This window comes from Coturnix japonica, chromosome 5 (genome assembly GCF_001577835.2).
Source record: "Coturnix japonica isolate 7356 chromosome 5, Coturnix japonica 2.1, whole genome shotgun sequence".
Lineage (NCBI taxonomy): Eukaryota > Metazoa > Chordata > Aves > Galliformes > Phasianidae > Coturnix > Coturnix japonica.
Genome location: NC_029520.1, coordinates 22,562,574 through 22,577,622, shown reverse-complemented (window position 1 = coordinate 22,577,622; position 15,049 = coordinate 22,562,574). Strand labels below are relative to the sequence as shown.

The window sequence follows — 15,049 nt, the reverse complement described above, 5'->3', positions numbered from 1 at the left end:
AAAGCCTCAGGCTGGTTACTGTTTGCTTATGGAAGGCTTTCAGTGGTAGCATTCTCCAATGGAGAATGGAGGTGCAACAGAGTCAGCTTTTTCCTGGGATAAGGTGAGGTCATTACACTTGACTTCTGACACTGTTCCTAAACTTGACAAAGCATAACCATTTGGTCACAGTCTTGCAACAATTTCAGTGGGAAGTCTTGAAATAGAGCATTCTCACCTCTAGCTGCTTGTTTCAAGGATGAATTTCTCCTAAGGTCATGTGTTGCAGAGGGGTATACTTTGTTTCTCTCCATGGTTGACTGAATTAATGTCTTCAACAACTGTTACATATTCTGATAAGTTAAAGAGGTTAGTTTCCTAGTTCTGGGCAGCATTTTTTTTTTTTTTGTCAGATTGTGGGTGATTTTTCTCTGTAACTTGAAAGGTTTAATGATCAAGACAACAGATACTTTCTTCTGATTCCAGATCTTCTGGGCTTATCATGTGGTTAACACTCTGCAGTGAATAACTTTTGTGTTGTATACTACAGAGGAAGTGATTTTTCCTCTTTCTTTAAAAGACATAGGCATAATATTTTATATCTGTGTTCCTGTTTATCCTATAGGTACAGGAGAAAAAGTTTAAAGATTTTGTAAATGAGATTAAACCTCTGGGACATTCCAAGGTTTTCTCCTTTAATGAATTAGCATCTAAACTAGAGAAGGATGGCCACAACAAGACACATATTATCCAGAAAAGGACAAAGCAAATTAACGAGATGTGGGAGAAACTGTGCCATGCCATCCAGACAAGGACAGAGGTAGGAAATACATTGAACATTTAATTCCCTGCATTTTCATATATCCCTCTTCCCTTCCCAAACCAGTGTATTGCCACTGTAGAAACACAAAGGTAAGAGTAATGGGTATATTCTGTGCTCCATCTTCTTGATCAGTTTCCCTTTCTAGCCATTGCTTTTCCTGCTGTTTCTGGTGAGACCATACATGAAAGATGCCTAACATCCTGCTGGCATACTGTTTACCTAAGTTCACTGCTAGATCCAATTTCCTTAAAAAATTAAGCTAACCTAGTGGTTTACCACTGCTCACAGGAGGGCAGCTCTGCCACTTATTGGACTCTTATTTTCTTTTTCTTTCTTTCTTTCTTTCTTTCTTTCTTTCTTTCTTTCTTTCTTTCTTTCTTTCTTTCTTTCTTTCTTTCTTTCTTTCTTTCTTTCTTTNCTTTCTTTCTTTCTTTCTTTCTTTCTTTCTTTCTTTCTTTCTTTCTTTCTTTCTTTCTTTCTTTCTTTCTTTCTTTCCTTCTTTCCTTCTGCTCATTAAATGAGGGTATAACTGTCTATATATATTTTTACTGGGTCAGTGAGTTGACATCAGACAAGGGAAATGAGAGAAAGTATAATAGAGAATGCGAGGACAAAACCTTTACCTTTTGGCAGCAGTTAGCTGTAAAATCAACTCACACCATCCTGTGAAACAGTGGTCTTGGATGTATTTAGAAAAGCAGAAAGGAGAATTAAATTCAACTTTTTAATGGCTTAAGGAGGACGTAAAATGTCAGATGTCCTCAGCTCTTTTCACTACTGTTACATACACATTTTGAATATGGAATACTTCAAGCTCACTATAGTATATCTCACTATGCCATGAAGTTGATGCATGACAATTGTTAACATAAACAGTGAAACAACTTCAGAAAATTTTAAATTCTAATTTCAGAAAGCTTAATTTTCACCCAACTCACCTTATTTTCACTGCAATATACGTCTCTATTCCAAGCAACTAATGTTGTATTACCATCAATGTTTTTCTTTATTCTAGAATCTGAGAGCAGCCCAGCAAGTTCACCAGTATGACCATGATGTGGATGAAGTAAAGGGCTGGATGCAGGAGAAGGAGGCTGTGGTAGACATAGATGATTATGGATACGATCTTCCAGGTGTACAAACTCTTCTGAGCCAGCTTGAAGGAGTGGAGGTGAGGGTGTATCTATCATGAAGCAGCAGGGGAAAATAAAAATAAATAAATAAATAAATAAATAAATAAATAAATAAATAAATAAAAGGAGGTCAATGCTTGATTTGAAATGTTCTCAACTGCCTTGTTGGCAGAACAAAAGATAAATTTATTCTACTCTGAAATATCCATTGTGCTTCATGGAAGGGGTGTTTTCCTCCCAGTTTGACCTTTATGATATCAAATAATGACTACTTTTGCTTCTCGGGATAAATTTCTTTTCTAAAACTTATTCCAAACTCTTTTTATAATTGCAAAGTTATCATTTGAACTTCAGGAAGAGACTTCAGCTCTGTAGTTACCAAAATAAGCAACTGTGTCACATCTAAAGAAGATTTTTTTTGATGTTTGATGAATGTTACAGGGCGCTAGAAGGATACCAAGAGGAAAAACCTGTACAGTTATATTTCCAGCCTCTTTGCTGCCAGTGGATAGAAAAGATATGCACCATTTTTAAAATCTGCTTTTGACAAGTGGAAGTAGGGACTTAGACTTACAATCCATTCTGTTTTTGTTCCAGAGAGATTTAGGAGCCATTATGAAGGAGCTGGAACGGATTCGTGGAGAAGCCTGGCACCTCAGCCGCACATACCCACAACTCAAGGAAAACATTATGGAGAGACTCACAGATGTGGATGAGTGCTGGAGAAACCTGGATAAAAAGTTTCTGGAGAGAAAGGCGAAACTGAGCCAGGCAGAACAAGTCCAGCTCTACTTCAATGACTGCAGGGAGCTAATGTATGTGTTGGCTCCTTGAGTCTGGCTGCAGGCCTTATTTCTGGTCTTCCCCATATAGGATTTTCTAAGTTATGCCTTTGGTTATTTGACCCCTGTTTCAGGAGTTCTACAACATGCTTGCAAATTTCTTTGAATGGTAATACACAGCATCTTCTCAACAGCACTTCATAGAATTGACCACACATCAGAGGTGACCATGTCACTCCACTTCAGCACAGTGTGCATGACAAGCCTATACTTTTAGCCTATTTCCTAGACATCTTGGAGAATCAAGTCACTCTGAATAGTTTTAATTTCAATAAAATTCTTTTATTCTTCTTTTGTAGGGCATGGGCCAATGAGATGCATGCATTAGTGATATCTGAGGAACTAGCAAATGATGTCCTGGGAGCTGAACTGCTTATCAAACGTCATGAGGAATACAAGCGTGAGATAGAGAAGCAGTGGCTAAAATATGAAGAAATACAGCGGGCAGGAGATGACCTGATGAAGAATGGACATTTCATGTCTGAGGAGGTGTGCTGATAAGTTAAATATTTTACAAACAAGATCAATCAAATAAGTCATATTAAATAGGCAGGGTTTGCAGCTTAATCTATTTTTCAAAACAGAAAAACTAAAAAGGACAACAGCATTTACTTCACAGCATTACAAATGTTCTTTTTTTTAGATTGAAGAAAAACTGCTAGAGCTGTCAGAGCTGATGAAGAAAGTAAAGGAGAGCTGGAACTTGAGGAAAGAGTTGTACGAAGAAAACTGGGAGATTCAATTGCTCCGCAGAGAGCTAGAACAAGCAGAAGCATGGCTGGCTGCCAAGGAGAGCTTTCTTTCAGACCCTAGCTATGGGGTGAGTAAGGACAGAACTACAGTGTTGAAATGCTTCCTAGCACATTCTGACTGCTAGGAGCATGTACTAGCTCAACTCTGAAATTAAGCCAATCTAAAGAGCAATGCAGCCTTGAGATTATTGGGGCGGGATTTTGGTGCTGTTACAGAAGAGAACCTGAGTCAGGTGCTGCAAATTACATGATGGTGAGCTTCAGGAGGTGGTGGCTGCCAGGGGTTGGTAGAGGGCTGGGAAGAATTGCATCTCATTTCTTCTTCACATAGTAAGAAATCTTCAGATGGTACCACATTCCCTGTCATGGAGAGAACCTGCTCTGAAAGGGAAAAAATTCCCTACCTCCTGTTGGGGTAGTAGAATATTTTGCACAGATGGCTGATAGGTAGTGTGCAAGTTTATTTAAAGACCAAAATCCACTTTTTTTTTCTGCTTGTTGATTATATTTTGATCATTCTGAAAATGGGAAAACACTGTCATAAACTGAGATATTCCAACACAATGAGAGAGCAAGGCAGGGGTTTAAGATGCATGTTGTCACTAGGATAGGGAGAAACAAGGTGTGTTTGGCTCAATCTAAAAGCCATATGTACACAGTTACAGTTGAAAGCCAGGATACTGCTTGGCTTCAGTGGAAAAAAGAAGGGGGGTTTTTTTGAGTTCTTTTTCTCACATACAGCTGTCAGACTGCAAGTTATAAACAAATAAATAAAGGCAATTCTATTTGCCTAAATGGATTGGGTGTAGATGTTGGTGGTCTCAGGGTTAAACTTTTTCAGTAGACTTGAGTTTTGACTTCTGTATCTGTTCATTTTTTCCACTCAGGATTCTGTGTCTGAAGTAGAGGAACTACTGAAGAAACATCGTGACTTTGAGAACATGCTTGCAGCTCAGGAGGAGAAATTTGCTCAGCTCAGCAGGAAAACAAAGGTGAGAGGTAGAAGGCTGCTGAGTTGTATATGAGACAGAAAGATCTGGAATCTTAGACATCTGGAGCCAGTCATTCCACATAAGAATACTCACTGCTTCTACAGCAAACTTAGAGAAGCAGTGACACAGTTTCTCTAGAGCTTACTGAAGTCTCTAGACAAGGTCTAGAGTTTATTAAAGTCTCTAACTCAAGGCATAACAATTACATTTAGTTCTAATTGTTAAAATGACAGTGAAGGTACAGTCCTTAAAATTTAGTGCCAGGAAAGAATGCATTTGGGAAACATTTCCTGCTTAAAATAAAAGCTTCTCTGGAAAGTACCTATGAGTGCATTACTTATACAGATAATTTCAAAAATGTAATATTCATGTCCTACAGAGGGAAATGAATCTTCTGAAACAAACAGATGCAGAAGAAAGTGAGCAGAAGGATAAAGGCAAAATTGTACGGGTTCCTTCACTGAAAAGAAAAACATCTGACAAAAGGAATCCACCACCAAAAGTGATAGAGATAAGGAACACAAACCCACCGCAGTCTGTGCAACCACCACTCCTGTCCTGGACTCCACTTGAAACAATTTTCTCCCCAGTTGAAAAGCCTGCAGTAGCATTCCAACAGTTTTCTTCTGGGAAAGTCCCCGAGGTGCTGAGCAGCAATAAAACAGAAATGAAACCTGAAAGGAGACTCAGTGAGATTATCACTCCACCTACACCAAAGACTGTGGACCTACAAGATACATCTTTGGCACATCACAGTTCTTTAACCTCTCCTTTATCTCCTACTCCCATAAGCCTGCAACACAGCAGCAATTTCTCAGGATCACATGCCACGGGCCTTTTATCACCTCAAGAAAAAGGTGCTGAAAGCTCCTCCTTCTCCAACCTGCAAACAAAATTAGTGGCAACATCACCCAAGCCTGACCAGAAGTCATTTGATAAATCACCAGATTTACTGCTGTCTAGGTCCTCACAGAAGACACTAGAGACTGCATCCTTGGTAAGTCCCAGGGATTCTTGACCTTCCTCACAAAACTGCTGGTCTGTGCTAGTTCAAATAATAAACTACAGAAAAATCTGCAAGAAAGTCCTTTGCAATCAATTTGCTTTCCAAAAACATTAAGCAGATACGAACAGCTTAAAAGCATTTTTAATTTGTTCAGTTTTATAGATTAGGGTTTGACACCTGCATTGGTTTCTGGTTTTCATTCCCTAATGAGAGGCTATTCATACTGATGGACATTCAGCAGAACACTTAACAAGAACCAGAAAGTGCTACCTCATAGAGACAAAGCTGCTGACTTATTCATGACATCTTGCCTTTTCATAAGCATCTCCATACTTAGTGCCTATTGATTTTAGAAGTTACAGAGAAGCAGGACTAAGTAGCGCCTTTGTTCAAAGCCAGTCAGCTGGTGCAAGTCTAGAACCAGGAGTTCCTTGTTGCTCACCCAGGCAGCAAATTCACTGTTAACTCATATATAGGTAAAAGTTGTCCCCTTCCACTGTTCACTTTAAAAGAGGAATGTGTTTCTCACATGCCCAAGTATATCAGTGCAACACTGGACAGTAGTGTAACTCAGCATTATTGCAGGGGTGCAATTTAATACTTTAGCAACTGTAAATTTTATTTAGTAACATCAAAATAATATTCAAAGGTAATAAAATTTACTCTTCTGTAATGGATTTTTTTTAATCATGCTATCACAGCCAAAACACTGAGTGGCTCTTGGTCATGTAATGTTTGGATGTCAAATAGGCAGAACTCTTGTATTGTAAGGATGTCATCTCTGTCCCTTGTAAACAGTATTACAATACTCTTTATTCTGAATAATAATGCTAATTTACACCTCCAAATGGTGGTCGACCTCCAAACTTGGTCAACCAAGTAAGAGAGGTCCAGGACCTCTGTGTAATAATCCAGTTTGAAAGCCAGCTTGCTGTTACAGGTAAGCAAATGATTGGGTTTCAAAAGGAAACATTAATTTCATAACAAACTGTGATAAATTCTCTGAACATACTGTTCTAGGGGCATATGGATTCTCCTCACATAAGTAGCAAATCAGAGATGTGATTATAAACTAGAAAGGATTTCTGGCTACTCTGAGAACAAAAAGGAAAGGGGCAGCAGAGATCAATTTCTCAGTGTGGAATTTACCTAGAAATCACTTCAAAAAATTGTAAAATCTTCAAGGGCTTTTAAAAACTTTAACAACAACACTCTTTTCTCAGGTTTCTGCAAGTCTCCAGCATATGGAGGGGTTCCTAGAAAAGAGAGACCAGCTTCTTCCAGGACGACAACAGGTAGAAAAAAAAAAAAATGCCTCTACTCTGGGTTAATTCACCTTTCCTAAAGTTACATTCCAGATCAGGTCAGACTTCTTTAGAATAAAACCATGCTGAAGAGGAGAGTAGGACTGTAGGTTTAAATTGATTACTGCTAAAGAAGTGTCCACTGATTCCGTCAGTACCTGATCCAGTCCTTAACAGACACAATGGCACTGTGCCTGTCATTGTAATCATGCAGAACAGGGTCTATCTAAGCATGATAAAACAGATATCCAAGATAAATGAGAAACTTGAGTGTTCTAATTATGCTCCCCTTCAAGTTTCATGATCCTGTATCAGCGTGTGATGGTTTCTTGGCAGAAGAAGCTCCCACTCCCGTGCTTTCAATAGTTGAAGTTTCTAACTTTACTAGAAGAGGAAAAAGGTTTCAGTTCATTTTTGGAAGCTGTGCTTTTTTTGATCCAGGTTTGAATGGACTGAAATCAGAATTCTTATCCTGGGAAGGAATAATAGATCAGTAAGATAATGATAATAACAGAACAGGAAGTTTCCTAATATTTACCACCAATCTGTAGACATCTAAGCATTTACTGTGATACTGCATGTAAGCAGGTAGCCTTGGATTGTTTGTTCCATAGAATTTTTCCTCTGACACTTTTTAACTTGAAATATCTCTCCTAAAAATTGAAGCTGGTATGGATTTTATCATCTGGAAATGAAATCTAGTTATTCTACTCCTTTGTACACATCAAATTCAGTCTGCTTTGATACTGAACCTCCATCTTACTGAGAAACTATGACTCTTTTTCCTCAGCACATTTTCCTTCCTTTTCTCTGAATCACCAAATTAATCAACTTGATTTACTGTGATTAATTGTTACAACAAAATAAGAATACATATACCTAATAGGAGCTTTGGAATTTGGAAGATTCTCAAGACACTAGATTGAGCTTTCACTGGTACATAGTTGCAGAAGGAAATAACAGTTGCTTTTGCATAGTGTTCAGGTGAGAGTTGAGGAAATTAACTAAAAGTTGGCAACTGTGTCGAATGAAACAATACATTTACCCAAACTAGACTGTGACCAGCAGGCATGGCCTGGTTCCAGATGGGAAAATGAAGTGAGGCTGTTAGTGTCCAAAAGTAGACCAACCTTTAATAACACTTCTCTCAAAGTAATTGCTGACTACAATATGGAGTGGAACTTTCTTGAGCTGTATTGTTTCATTTGTTGGGTCCTGATTCACAGAACCCTTTACTTGAATCATTGCAACAGTAACTACTGTTTTTTAGGAGGTAATCATGACAAAGAGAACTTCTGTGATCATTATCTGGATACCTCCTGGCTTACTGTGGAAGCTGCCCAAAAAAGATTTCACTACTGAAATTAAATATCTAGCTAATCATTGGATTTTATTATTATTTTTCTTATAGCCAGGCTCAAGGTCTTGGAAATCATTTTATGTAAAACTTGATGGACTAAATCTTGATTTCTACAATGATGAACAAGAAGCATCTAAGGTAATTTATTTTTTGCATCTTTCTAGTAATGTGTGTGTTACATTTGCTTTATTTTGGGGCTAGGAGTAATCAGTTCTCTTTCAAGTGTTGGTTTTGTCAAATCCTACAATTGTTGAATGGTCACTAACTATGAGACTGAATAATAAGATCTGACAAGTTTTCAAACAGTCTTTGAATCTGATTCAAGTATCTGCCTTCAATGTGTCTATTGTTCCCCTGTGGTTCTTCCTATTCATTGAGCTTGATCATAAACTTAGAAGCAGAAAAAGATACTGTGGGTGTGTAATCAGTCTACATGTTGGTATAGAATTGAATCCTGGGATAAAAGATACAACAGGTATTTTGTTATGATTTTTTTCCTCCTTCAGAATGCATCCACACTCCTGTCCCTCAGCATTGTTGGTGCCAAATGTGAGAGGCTGACAAACTATATCAGGAAAGAGAACACCTTCATGTTACGGTAAGGCTTACAGAGAAGTGTGCTAATAAAAGTCTACATAGCTTTCCTGTCCTGATGTATTTGCCTAGCCACCTAAGACTCCTAAGAGGCATAACTACAGTGTCTTACAGTGCTTACCTTGGTCAAAGGTAAGACTAACCAGGATGTTCCCTCTCCTATCCCTTTCCACAGACTGAGAGATGGGGCAGAGTATTTCTTTGCAGCACCTTCTCCGATGCTGATGGAGAACTGGTTGCAGGCACTGCAGAATAATATAGGTATGTTCTCATTTTCTTCAATTGTGAGAACTGTGTTTTAGCAAGCAATGGTGAGAGAAAGAGAAGAGAATGAGAGATCATCCTTAGAATGGGGCATTTTAAGCCTTCCTTTTTGCCTCCATTAGACAGTAGTACACAGTTACCTGCCACCTTTCAATGTAGTAACCTGGCAGGAGAGTTCCCTGGGGTGACAAGCAAAGCAGCCTTTCAGTTGTACTGCAGCCAATGTCAGGTTATCCCCAAAGAAGGGTATTACCCAACTGCCATATCCACCATTTCAGTAAAGGGTTGCAATGGCAACTGGAAAGGAAGCCAGGGACATAATTATAATGAGTTTCAGAGAAAACTGGTATGGACCCAGGATTGGTTACAGACCCCAAATTCTGCCTCTAGTAATACTTCACTACCATGTTTTTATTTGTGTTCTTTGACTCTTTAGGACACAAAAACAGACCAGATTCCACGGTGATGGTGAGGCCTTTCACTCCAAGCACTGAGACCCCCCAGACAAGTCTGTGGGACAGAGACTCTGCTGAAAGACTAACCAGCAAGAATACACTAATAAGGTAGGGCGTTTTGTGCTGAAATGCTGAACAGATACCACCACTGTTTGCGCTTAGTTAGTGGTCACCTACAGAGGTAGATTGCCTTGAGATCCAAATATGCTGGTTCTCTGTTGTTAATCTGGTAGAATACAGTATTCTTGAGCAGGGCTTTGCCTCAGTTCACTTTGTCATTTATGATGTGCTACAGCCAGTTTTTGAAACTGGGCTTCAACGAAGTCATCCATATCCTGTCTGTGGTTAACAAGTTAAAACTGAGAATCCCAGAGGAATTCTTTTATCACTTATTTTAGTCACTGAAGTTACTGAAATGAAGTGTGTGATCTGAAAACTGGATTACCTATATGCTCAGTGGAGACAAATGTGTTCCAATAGATGAGGAAACCAGAGAAAGAATCTAAACTAGAAGCCCTGGATATTCTCTCCAGAGGGGTCTGAAAGGAACCCAGGCTCTTACAATAAGGAACCAAATCAGTTGCCTGAAATTGCATTGTTTGAAAACTTCAATCGCAGACCATTTTTAGAATCCAAACACATACACTGAAAACACATCAGGAGCCAAAATAGGAAATTTGGCCTATAGAGTAAATTCATTTCTGTTGCATTTGGAGTCTGAAAAAAAAAAAAAAAAGAAAGAAAAAGAAAAAAAAAAAATCATCCAGACTGTGATGTGAAACCCTGTTCCCTCTGCAAGGTTGATTTTTTTTATTTTTTTATTTTTTTATTTTTTGCTGCTGAGATAGAGGCCTAAGAAGTTCTTTGAATATACACAATGACTTGAATTCATCCAGATTGTCTCTGATTTTCTGGTGATGACTGTCATTCGTAGGAGAACACCATCTTTCAGAATCAAGCCAGAGAAGGAATCTGCAGCACTCTTCAGAAATTCAAATGAATATGGGACTGCAGTGACCCAAGACTCTATCACCACTCTGAACCTAGAACAAGGTGGTAATAATACAAACCTGCCTCCATCTCTACTAGAATCAGGAAGAGAAAAATAACGTTTGCTTAAATGAAAAACAGACCCTTCACCACTGTATCTTAACCTCTGTAAATGTATTCATAAGTTTTAATTTAATCACTACCTTTGGAACTTATTTTAATTAGGTGTTCAATCTGGTAAAGTCATTAAATATAATTAAAAAGAACTACATCTGGGATACTTCTGTGGATACAACTGTCATTCACCCTATCACCTATGTAATATCTACTCCAAGTCACTTGATGGAAAATGAGAGGGAACTTCAGTCCAGACAGCTCACATGAAATGACTTACAGATGGAAATGTGTCCATCCACCCTATTACTGGAACAAGTATCAAACCTGCATTTAGCAGTCTTTGTTCAGTGGCTAAGACTGAGGACTGAGGTGGAAAGACGAGGACCCACACTAGTCCTCTGATGCTGGCTAAACAAGATGTAGAGCCTTATGTAGAGCTTGTTACTGACAAATGAGAGGAACGAGGTGCTGTCAGCTCAGTGCCTCCCTCCCAGGGCTCATCAGTCACGCCAAATTGCATTACCGTGGTTTTAGATGAGATCTGACTTAAGACCTGCAATCTGATCACCAATCTCCATAGATGAAACATAATGAAACATAATTACACATAAAGATTTGTCTTGTCTTAAAATGTTTTAATGCCCTACATTTTGTCGTGAGGTGTTGATGTAAGGAACCCACTGAATGAGTGGTGCACAGTTAGGACAGCTTTAGTTGTCTGGTGCTCTGAGTGTCACTCTTCAAAGTCATGGCGACTGAACATGAACATTCATCTTGCTCTATGATATGCGAAAATCCCTTGACAGTCACCTATGTGTCTCTCCCAGGAAAAAGGCAAATGAAAGAGCACTTATTTCATAATGAAATGAACTTTTCAGGGTTTACCAGACTCTTCTAGGGAAGACATTCAGCCTTTACACATTAGAAATGCAAAATGCCATGGGATTAAATTATTGCACATAAACCTCTCTTTCTGCACCTGCAAGCATACCAGTGTGCTTTATGCTATTCTAGTGTAAATTGTTTTCAACAGCTGAAAATGGAAATGATCATCAGATCCAAGTGGGCTGTAATGTTGTTGGTTACCAAGCATCACTTTTTACTAAGAAAAAGGCACATTTGCAAAATTGTTACGCTATGCTATAAATAGTCGGTATGTTCAACATTCATTTCTGCAACTGTTTCAGTGTTTCATTTGCCACTACAGTGATCAAATAGAGAGGCAATTATGCATTTTGCCAGAGGCATGGGAGGGCTTGAAAAAAGTAGATTGTGATATGGAAGCGTGCCATTATTGTATGTTAATTGAAGAATAAGAGGCATCCACACCCACAGGTAAGCTGGGGCTCACTAGTAATTATAGGGGCAATATTTTATAGTATGGTGTAGTGTTTTTCCTAATAGTTTAGATATAATAGCCTGCTTATTTCACCAGCCGGATCTCCCAGTCCTTGTGCTTTTATGAACTCTGACATCCCAAAGCAGAAGCTTCAGGTGCATGTGATATCAAAGGAGGATACTATCCACTTCATTTCCTCATCCCTATAAAAACTACATTTCAAGTCCCATGCCTTTACCTGCTGCCTTAAGTCCTTGCACTTCAAAGTGCAGTGAGGAGGCAGCTTGGGAAGCACAAGCCATCACTTTCTGAAAGGCATAGGCCGCTGTTGCTCAATAAGCTGCTAGTAACCAGTAACAATAGACGTGTTAATAAACTGAGATGCGTGTGAGATATTCCAACATTCTTTCTCCCAGAGAAACCTTCCCTCCAGAAGTCCCAATGAGAGTGAGAAGAGAAACATAATGTGATGTATATCAGCAGTAGGAGGTCTTCCCTGCAGACGCACTGTAAGGTAGGGAATGCTGAAGATGAAATCACCAGTCTTGTTTTGTCCATATGTATGTCTTCTGTCAGCACTGACTGCCAGGAACCAGACTGGAAACAAACTGGAAAAAAAATTGTCACAAAGTTATCTGAGACACAAAGACTGTTCTGGCTTTCCAATCCCAACCTGATTTTGCTCCATCCTTTGATTCTTCTCTCCTTTTTTCCTCCTGCAAATAACTCTTTTACTTTCAGGAAATGATCCCATTAACGTGGATTATATATTTTTTGTTGACAATGTCAGTGCCAGTACTAAAACTGCTGCTTTCATATTCTCTTGGCTCATTCAAAGTTCTCCATGGACTTGTTGTTTTACAGTGTGCACTGGTTAGCAGTTTATCATTGCATGGAGTTACAGTTTTATGCTACTTTTATTAGGTGTACCAGTTAATTAGTAGTGAACACCTGAAGCAGATAGCTAAACTCATTGCCGAAAGTACCTTGCAGCTTCAAATATAACATATAGGCATTAAGATTAAGAAAGCGGGTGACAAAGGACGTTGCCTTAGGAAAGCCAAGAGCTGCTGGCTCAGTTAACATGATCAATTGCTTACACGCTGTGTTACACAGGTTTGGTTGTTCTGGGAATGGGAGATTTTGGACCTGAAAATAATGTTAGTTTTTCCTTCCACCATCCTTTTTGCCACCACAAAACCAGTGTGCAGACATAGCAGGACTGCTTAGAGTCCCAGACCTTTTTTCACTGAATGGTGCACTAGTAGTGTGCTGTACCTGGAAATACTTAGCATCTGCAAGCAGCAAACTCCTCCTTTCTCCCTGAGATAGAGTCACAGTCAGTATGCTCTTAAAAATGTACTCCTGCCCAGAGCAAATACGTGACTGACAGTGCTCCTCCAGGAGAAGTCCAAGCTTGGAAGAAAGGCCTTTGACAGGAGACTGCTAGTAGCTTTCAATTTTCTTCCTCTGCACCTCTGCCTGGATATGCAATATGGTGACTCAGCTGCAAGTTTCGTCTTTGTGTACTTACGGCTAAGAGGTATAAATAAATAACAAAGGGAAGTGGCAGACCTGCAATAGAAGCAAGGCGTGAGATTTTGTCTGGAGACAAAGTGCTCTCTTGTCCAGAGGTTCACCCCCTGCAATGGGCTTGTGGAGAATTAGTTAAGTTTTAGCTTTCTTGTTCTGAAGCAGCTTTTTTAACCAGTCAGTCAGCAGATCTAGAGGGAAAGACTATCTCTGCACACTCAGAACAGTCTGCGGATGAGCTGGGTCACCTGAGGTAGCGACACCAGCCCTGCTGTGCTGGGCTGAGCCAGGCAACATCGGACGCACCCCACAGAGCCCTGCAGCACCAGGTGGGGCTGCTGGAGCTGAGGCTCCACTTGTTAAGGTATGGTGCAATCATGAGGAGTAGCACTTTGTTGGGGCCTTATTTTCCCCCTTCTCATCTCTGTTTCTGAGCCCTTTTAGAAAACCTAGCACAAACAGGGGAGAAATGTGTTGTTTTTCACCCAGGACAGTACAGTGGCTGAGGCTTTTCCTTCTGAAGTGAAAGCTAAAGCTTCAAAGTCCTTGACTCCTCAGGTAAGGCTCCTGTCTTAGCCATTCTGAAACATGGTTCTTGCTCTCCTTTGTCTCAACTAACTTTTCAGTGGGAGAGACAGAGAGTGCACGGCCCCAGATTTATGTAAATGCTTTTGGTGTGCATGCAGCACCTTGAGTTTAAGTTCATGCTGTGACTGATTCCAATTGCAGCCAGTAAGGTGGGCTAATCACCATGCTTCTTGGCTTGTTTGACTCTCTTGCTGTGCCTCTACTGGAGCCATTTTCTGTCACAAAAAAACACAGTAATGAAAAGGGATGTATTTTCACTTAGAGTTGGTCTTTAGCTATTTTTACACATCTAAAAAAACCTTTTTGTAAATAAAACTTCGAGGTTATTTTTATACATTTTACAAGGGCATATGGCAGTAGGACAAGGGGAAATGGCTTTAAACTGGAAGAGGGATTTAGACTAGATACTAGGAAGGCATTCTTTACTTTGCGAGTGGTGAGACACTGGAACAGGTTGCCCAGCAAGGTTGTGGATGTCCCCTCCCTGGAAGCATTCAAGGCCAGGCTGGATGGGGCTTTGAGCAACCTGGTCTGGAGGGAGGTGTCCCTGCCTATAGCAGGGGGGTGGGAACTGCATGACTCCTAACGGTCCCTTCCAACCCAAATCATTCTATGATTCTATGATTTTAAACTCATTGTTTAACTGATAATATTGAAGCTCAGTAAAAGGCAGGCTTCTGTACACATTTAACTACTCAGAGCAAAATAGTGCAGTGTCCTGGCTGCAGCTCAGTACAGCTGTGTTTCTACCCAGCCTGTGCCATTCTGCTCAGGAGGGTTTGTCTGCCACAGGAGTGGATATTATTTCCACTCTTTTCCAGCCTCTCAGTGCCTCTGTAAGCCAGAACATCCCTCTGATTTTTCCATCCCATCTTGGAAGCAGAAAATGCCCTACAAAGCAGAACTAGCACTGGTGCTACCACGAGGAATCCAGTCCTGTGCCTAAGAAATGCATAAGAACTGACAGGGGTCTGGTGC

The 15,049-nt window shown here is 39.8% G+C and overlaps 1 protein-coding gene across 1 annotated transcript in view; it reads left to right on the top strand.

Moving 5' to 3' along the window:
- Window positions 1–11,780, top strand: part of SPTBN5 (spectrin beta, non-erythrocytic 5) — an 88,344-nt gene extending 76,564 nt beyond the window's left edge. The window contains exons 58-70 of the mRNA XM_015864530.2: window positions 605–799; window positions 1,818–1,973; window positions 2,533–2,750; window positions 3,077–3,266; window positions 3,421–3,597; window positions 4,417–4,521; window positions 4,901–5,518; window positions 6,751–6,822; window positions 8,243–8,329; window positions 8,698–8,789; window positions 8,961–9,046; window positions 9,486–9,612; window positions 10,439–11,780. Coding sequence (XP_015720016.1) covers window positions 605–799; window positions 1,818–1,973; window positions 2,533–2,750; window positions 3,077–3,266; window positions 3,421–3,597; window positions 4,417–4,521; window positions 4,901–5,518; window positions 6,751–6,822; window positions 8,243–8,329; window positions 8,698–8,789; window positions 8,961–9,046; window positions 9,486–9,612; window positions 10,439–10,613 — 2,298 coding nt within the window. The 3' untranslated portion in view covers window positions 10,614–11,780. The remainder of the gene's footprint in view (window positions 1–604; window positions 800–1,817; window positions 1,974–2,532; window positions 2,751–3,076; window positions 3,267–3,420; window positions 3,598–4,416; window positions 4,522–4,900; window positions 5,519–6,750; window positions 6,823–8,242; window positions 8,330–8,697; window positions 8,790–8,960; window positions 9,047–9,485; window positions 9,613–10,438) is intronic.
- Window positions 11,781–15,049: the final 3,269 nt, after the last annotated feature.